This window comes from Oryzias latipes, chromosome 6 (genome assembly GCF_002234675.1).
Source record: "Oryzias latipes chromosome 6, ASM223467v1".
Classification (NCBI taxonomy): Eukaryota; Metazoa; Chordata; class Actinopteri; order Beloniformes; family Adrianichthyidae; genus Oryzias; species Oryzias latipes.
This window is the reverse complement of record NC_019864.2, coordinates 20,060,520-20,068,414: the sequence shown is the minus strand read 5'-3', so window position 1 is coordinate 20,068,414 and position 7,895 is coordinate 20,060,520. Positions and strand designations below refer to the sequence as shown.

The 7,895-nt window shown below is 38.1% G+C and overlaps 1 protein-coding gene across 1 annotated transcript; it reads left to right on the top strand.

Annotated features, from left to right (window-relative positions):
• Window positions 1-4,119: 4,119 nt before the first annotated feature.
• On the top strand, window positions 4,120-7,625 carry LOC101168285 (receptor-interacting serine/threonine-protein kinase 3). The gene is made up of 10 exons (XM_011476214.3): window positions 4,120-4,220; window positions 4,311-4,484; window positions 4,584-4,899; window positions 4,981-5,129; window positions 5,273-5,322; window positions 5,456-5,608; window positions 5,775-5,857; window positions 5,955-6,023; window positions 6,116-6,140; window positions 6,251-7,625. The coding sequence occupies exons 2-10, from the start codon at window positions 4,336-4,338 to the stop codon at window positions 6,502-6,504; spliced, it is 1,248 nt and encodes a 415-aa protein (XP_011474516.1). The 5' UTR covers window positions 4,120-4,220; window positions 4,311-4,335; the 3' UTR covers window positions 6,505-7,625.
• Window positions 7,626-7,895: the final 270 nt, after the last annotated feature.

Here is a 7,895-nt window from a genome sequence, read left to right as displayed (position 1 = left end):
GCAGCTCCTGGAGAGACGGGAGGTGGCAGCCGATCACCTTCTCTGCTGAGTGGATGACGCGTTGCAGCTTGGCCTTGTCTCTGGCCGTGGCCGCAGCGAACCAGACTGTGATGGAGGACGTGAGGGTGGATTCGATGATGGCGGTGTAAAAGTCTACCAGCATCTTTTCAGGGAGGTGAAACTTCTTCAGCTGCCTCAGGAAGTACATCCTCTGCTGGACCTTCTTAGTGATGGAGCTGATGTTCTGCTCCCACTTGAGGTCCTGGCTGATGATGGTTCCCAGGAAGCAGAAGGACTCCACAGAGGTCACCGGGGAGTCACAGAGGATGACAGGGGGGAGGGGGGCTGGGGCCTTCCTCAAGTCCACTGTCATCTCCACTGTCTTCAGAGCATTAAGCTCCAGGTTGTTAGCGCTGCACTATGACACCAGCCTGGCTATTTAACTCCTGTAGGCCGACTCATCTCCGTCAGAGATGAGGCCGATGAGTGTGGTGTCGTCAGCAAACTTCAGGAGTTTGACAGACAGGTGACCAGCTGTGCAGCTGTTTGTGTACAGGGAGAGTAACAGGGGTGAAAGGACACAGCCCTGGGGGGATCCGGTGCTTGTGGTCCGAGTATCTGAGACGAGCTTCCCCAGCCTCACATACTGCTGTCTGTCCGTCAGGAAGTCTGTGATCCACCTGCAGGTGGAGTCAGGCACATTCATCTTGGAGAGTTTTTAATACTAAAGATTTATGAAAGACATACCGAAAAAATATGTCTTTCAGTGTTTAACTGGCTGTCTTTGGATTATGCATGCCTGAGTAATGGCCATTCTTACTTCTCATCTCTCTGTTCACTGCTTGCTAATTTACATAGCAGGGGTCCCAGCAGGAGGGGGCGGGGTTGTAACACGACTCCTTCAGCAGAGCCAGGCTGAGAGAGGCTTTGACATGTAAGATGTTAGATGTTAGAATGCCAGATGTTAGAATGACCAGTTCATTTTATATCTATGAAAATATTCAGGTAGCTATGGGACATGTTTAGCTATAGGTCTGTGAAAATTGGTGTCGATTGTTGAAACATAAGTTACCATAAAAAAATGTTTGTTTGGAGTCTAGACAGATTTAACACAGGTTTTTGGATGAAAAAGGATTTTTTATAAATCATCTGTTACACTTTTAAGTCTGAAAAAAATATGGAAGGCAGCAAACACAGATCCCTACCGTTTTTAATTTTTTTGTGCTGATATTTGAAAGATAAGTTTTGCAAAAAAATAGGTGTTTGCAGTTTTGCCTAAAAAGACGTTTTCGGACCTTTTTGGATGAAATGTTGAATAAAAGTTCACCTGTAACTTCAATAATTCTGAATTTTTTTAGGAAGCAGTAGCACATAAATGCCTATGAAAGTTGAATTCTTGGTGCTGATAACCTAAACATAATTTATGCTAAAAATCTTTGTTCAGTCCAAAATTTCATTAAAAAAATCAAGTGATGAAGTTTCTCGTAGACCCTATAGTGTTACATATCAAAGCTGGAGGTTATTAAAGGCATCTAATTCTGAAATCTCAGCTTCCTGAGACAAACGGCTGATTTATAATAAATTTCTATTATTTGGGTGCACATAATCGACCACTTCCTGTTACGCAGGCACCGTCAGGTGTACACCCATGAAACTTTACATGATGAGAGAAGACCCTTCTGAGTATCTCCAGTTTTAATTTCATGCACATCGGACAAAGCAAAGAGAAAATACAGGGCAGAATGTGCCCCATGCAATAACTAGGTGGCGCTATAGAGCTCGTCCAAGATTTTCATATCCATGGGTTCAGAATAGAAGCTTCATCATATCCATTGAATTTCAGTGAGATTGGACAAGGAATGTGCACGTGAGAGCAACTTTTGTGTGCATAGCGAGATGCCCAACTTTGCCGCTCTGTCACGACCACACCCCCGCATTGAAAGTTATGGTTTTTTGTCAGAGTAAACTTCAATGGCTTTTCAACAGGTGGACGTCATTTTCAGGTGTGTCGGCTCATCCTACTCGGAGTAGTGATGCTCCAAGTAAAACATGTCATTTCCTCTTGCCAGCAGGTGGCGCTACACTTTTTCCAGATTTTTTCACTGCAGATGTGTTCAGAGTCAGACTACAATCATGCATATCAATTTTGGATCAGATTGGATTTTGCATGGCTGAGTAATGGCCATTTTTCTTTTCATGGCGTGTTTTCGAAACGACCTCCAATTTTGACGCGCCGCCATGGTCACAAACATCCATAAAAACTTAAAAGCTTCGCAATTTAACATCGGACATGTGTCTAGTTTACACAACCAAAGTTTGAAGTCATTACTCCAAAATCTCTAGGAGGAGTTCGTTCTAGAGCGAGGCCTGCAAATGTCCAAAATGAAGCAAAAATGACATATTGACCTCAATATATCAGACTTCCTGTGCGAGTGACAGGTGGGTCCTTTCAGACTTTTTTGTAAGTCTCCATCTGAAGAACATGCCCTGTAAAAATCAAGCTTGTACGTTAAAGCGTATGCGGGGCGTCGGGACAAAAGTCACTGTAGGTGGCGCTATCGAGCCGTTTTTGTGCGCCCATGCCAATCTCCTATAAAATACGAAATTTTTCGCGACTCCTGATGTGTGTGCCAAATTTGGTGAGTTTTGGGGTATGTTAAAGGCCTCAAAAAGGCGACTCTTCCGGTAGAATAATAATAATAATAATAATAATAATAAACATTCGAATTACAATAGGGTCCTTGCACTCCGTGCTCGGGCCCTAATAATCCGAGTAAATACAATAGGGTCCTTGCACTACGTGCTCGGGCCCTAATAAACATTCGAATTACAATAGGGTCCTTGCACTCCGTGCTCGGGCCCTAATAATAATAAACATTCGAATTACAATAGGGTCCTTGCACTCCGTGCTCGGGCCCTAATAAACCTAACAGATACAATAGGGTCCTTGCACTCCGTGCTCGGGCCCTAATAAATGTAACTACTTCTTAATGTTGTATAACTCATTATTTATTGATTACAACTTTTTAAAGTGACAATTACAGTTGCATAGAAAACATATGTTTGCTTGTTGCTCTAGTACAAATCCTTTTAAATTTGATTCTGTCAGGTTAGGTTATATAGACAGTGTTTAAGTCCTAATGTATAGTTGCCCAATCCAATATTTCAAGTCTGATTCCCCCTAGATATGAATAAATACACACCAATTTTTATTTTTTATTTTAAGAAATTAAAACCTTTCATGCTCTCGCGGGCCACATAAAATGGCATGGAGGGCTACATTTGGCCCCCGGGCCTTGAGTTTGACACGTGTATTAAACAGTTCAGTAAACCGGTCCAACTGTATAAAACATATCATGTAGGTTTTACAAAATCAGTCACATTGATTGCTGCACAAAGAGCAAAAACCATCATGAGCTTTAATACAAGTGTTGCTCACTTCTTTCACAGCCGGTTCTGGTTTCAGAGGAAAGGATGACCTTTCAAGATATGAGTCCAGTTCAAGACTCATATCTGAATGCTGTCAGGAAAGAGGGGTTATAAGAGTGGTTCTTTAGAGCTTCATCACTGACAACATCATGAGGTACCAGAGCAGCACCATAATTCAAGGAAAAACGGTCATATAAAGCCAAATCAGTGTGAAATGATTAAGTTAAAGTTGCAACTTTAAAAAAAGAAGTGCACTTTAACCATGTAAAAATGAACATGCTGGAACCAGAACATTAAAACTATGTTTATTGAAAAAGGTTTGTTTCCAAAAAAATATACTTATATTTTGATGTGCTATTTTTTGCTGATTGCAAAGTAGAGTGTACAAATATACAGAACTTAACATTTTCACAACTATTGAATTGAGATAAATTGTCCTCATAGAAAAACAAGAAACTTTAAGACAATTGTGAAAAAATAAAAATAAAATAAATATTTGGTTCTTTTATACTGTTCAGGGGGGTCTCTTTTTGTGCAAAGCCATATCTCAGGGAACACATACACACGCACATCTTTTTCATTTGTTCTTCTACAGAAGAACGAACTGCCTTCAGGTCATTTTGACTTGAAAAACAACTGCCACGTTCTTTCCGTGTGCACTTTTCCCCTTCCAGGTTTTTCTCATACACTCCGCCCCTCAACTGCAGCTTGCAAACTTCTCTCGGTATCATTTCTGAAAGCTCTGATTTGAACCACATCAACAACTTCCACACACTCCAAGAGTAAACTCGGTGAGTAGAAACCTGAAATTAAAATACAACATAACAGACAACATATAAGACATAACTTTTTTTCCTTTCATTTTAATTTCCCTATTAAAGGTTTTATCACTTATCAGAAAAAAAGATGGCAGATAAACTGGAGCCTAAAAGGTTTGAAGATGACTCTTTGTCGGAATGGACTTCGATTGGCCAAGGTGGCTTTGGCAACGTGTACAAGGCCAGGCATCAGAAAATGGGACACTATGTGGCAATTAAGCTCCTTAATGATGTCAGGTAAATTTTTGCTTCCCAAAATGTGATTATGAACTTTATGTGCTTCTTTATTTTCCCTATAGTCTACTAAAAAATACTTCAAAACATTTTCCTGTGCAGCGTGGAGAAGTCACTGTTGCAGGAGGCTAAATTTCAAAAGGTGTTCTCCTGTCAAAATGTCCTGAGGATTTATGGCATGTATGAGGGAACCCCACCAACTGAACAAATCAGGCAAAAAGGAATGGTCATGGAGTTCATGAAAAGAGGATCTATAAAGACTCTTTGCGGAAAGTTGTCAGGTCCTCCACCGTTTGCACTAACCTGCCGTTTGATCCAGGAAGTGGCTTTAGGAATGAATTTCCTTCACTCCGAGGGTTTCCTGCACCGAGATTTAAAACCAGAGAATGTAATGCTGTCTGATGAACTTCATGCAAAGGTAAAATGCCTTAAAGTAAAAATGGATTTATAAGTATAAATATAAAGGTTACATACAGTTTTTTGTCATGTATTTCTTCAGCTGGCAGATTTTGGTCTGTGTGCTGTGTCAATCACCTATAGCCCCAACAATCAAGAAGAAACAGAGAATGCAGGCACACTGAAGTACATGCCACCTGAAGCTTTTGATAATTTAAACTACAAACCTGCTCGTTCTTTCGATGTGTATAGGTAAATATGGCTGAATAAATGTATTTGTTCAAAATATTTGCAAATTTATTTTTTAGAGATGCTTTAAAGACTATGCATTACTTTGACCTTTTTTTTTTTCTTCCTTCTTTTCTTCACAAGTATATATTTTTTGTCTTCATCAGCTTCGGTATATTTCTCTGGGCCATTCTTTCTGGAGAAGAACCTTATCCAGGTAAATTCAAGCATTTCATTTTCAAGAGTACATATATTGCAAAAATATATAAAGGGAATGAAAGATCTATTGTGAAGTAGCTCCTATTAAACAAATTTACACTTCTGTGCCTTTTGTTGTTTTCAAAATTAAGGTGCTGGTTCAGTTCAAGTGCGAAAATGTGTCAAAAAAGGTCAGAGACCCACTCTTGAGGACTTAAAGAAGGATACAGCAGGAATGAAAGATCTCCTCGATCTAATGCAGAAGTGCTGGGAAGGTGATCCATCAAAAAGGCCAACGTTTAAAGGTATGAGATCATAAAAACCATTAATATATTCAGTTTTATCTTCACATATTTCAGTGTCTTTCCAACATAACTGGGATTTTCCAGTTCTGCCAAGCATTGATCTTTTTTATTTAATCATATTATTTCTTCTTACCCAATGCATCCTTCAATAATCAAAATCACCAAGACATAATTTCCCCGACTGAGAACGTGTACTTGAAGCATGAACACAAAATACATGACGAGGTCTACATGGTTTTAAAGAAGCTGGTGAGAAACACGATATTTACAACTTTTTGGAATAACAACCACTAACTAAAAAGCAAAAAAAAAAAAGTTATTTCTTTTTATCAAATTGTTCTTTTAGGACGGCATCACCTGTGAGCCTCCGAAACATTCAAATGATACTGTAGATCACCCTGCACCTCCATCACAGGTTTTCCTTCATAAACATCTCTCCACTTCTAAGAACAAATTTTGTGAATTTGTTTAATTTACTGATGGATTTTTATATTTCTCATATAACAGCGTGATCTGACAGATGATGCAAAAGGTATGTGTGTGTCCAATCTTTTTGCACATTTGAAAATATATCTGTTAAGTTCTCCTTTTTCTTTCTTTTTTGCCTTCTTTTATTCTTCTTTTATTCTTTTCTACAAAAAGCCAACTTTGTTGACAGCAAGATGACAGATTTACTACAAAAAACCACCAAGATAATGTTAATCGTCAAAGAGCTTGGAGACATGGTCCACAGAGAGGCCTACGCAGAAATTGAAGAACAAAACACAAGCTACAAGAAGATGATCGAGTTCTGGGATGGACCCCTACATTCAGGAGGAACACCGGTCAAAGCAGCGTTTTATGACACCCTTAAAAAGCATGAGCCAGAGCTGCTGATGAACCTTTGCTCTTCTTAAGCACATGTGTATTTGTTATTTAAAAGTTCTTCAAAGTTTTCACAATATTCCTTTTTCCCCCCTCAGATGGTTTAATCCACTAAGGCTGCGAATGTTCTGGATTTTATAGAAACATTGTCACAGTTTTCAAACCTCCTCAAAATTCTTTCAATAAAACATGAAATAAAAAATTGTCAAATACCTATTAACTTACAACAATGTATAGAAAGGTGTTTCATTTACTGTAAAAATAATACACATGAAAAGTATTGAGTTTACTATACTTTTTACTCTGTAACTGTAACAAGCTGTTACAAAGTCTTACAATCTAGACTTCCAGAATATTTTATGAGACAGATATGGTAACCAGTAATTCAGAAAAAATCACTGCTGTATCATGAAAATGTATGCTTTTATGTTGAATCATTTGTTATTTAGTGGGGATCTGCCTTTGTTTAAATTATTTTAAATTAAAATAAGACTGTGTGTCTGTTTGTTTTTTAAACAGACTTGGTTGGTGTGATTGCAGTCTTTCTGGTTTGAGGGTGTGTTGTCATGTTTTTCTTGTCTGTTACTGTTAAAAGTGTGATTTCCATCTGATTGTATTCACTAGAATGTATTCACATTGCACGAACAAGGTTATTTAACAAAATTCTACTGGAGTATTGTGTCAATTGACCTGTCAGATACTCTATAATAACAGAAGTAGAATATAGATTTGTTCTAAATATTTGTGGAGTCCCTTCACTAAACACAGTATGTGTATGTCACACACTGTTTCCCCTATGCATTCACACAAATGTAAAGTAAAAACAAAGATGGCACTATAGAACAATGAAAAGAACTATTGTACAACAATTTCCTGGTCAGACATTTGATTTCCCATGTTACTTTACAATTTTAATCATGTCTTGTGTTACATAAGTTTTGCCAGTTGTAGATCTAATATAAACACCATCATTTTGGTCTCTAAAAAAACTTTTTTTATTTTGGATACAAAAAGACTTACACCTAAAACCACAAGTCAGAATTCAATTTGAAGATAAAAATGTTGTGAAGGGGTTTTTGTTGAAGCTTGCCATGACTTGCCTGGTTATTCCTGTTGTCTTACCACTTTGGATAAAGTTCAAATAACAACTTCATGCTTTGGTGTTTTCATCTTTTTAAAGCCAACTGCTTATTTTTCTTTCTATACATGTTTTCCATCCAAGGTCAACAGTTAAGATAGACAGACCCTTTGGAGCTGGAAGAGTAGCAATAAGTTAACGCAGCTACATAGTCTTGGCACAAGATCTATTTTACCTCACTCTACTGATCTGCTCTTTCACAATCAAAAACAACAAAATTTTATTTGTACTGATCTTACCCAGAGTCTGATTCTGATTCCAGTATCTTTACTTAAACAGCAAACA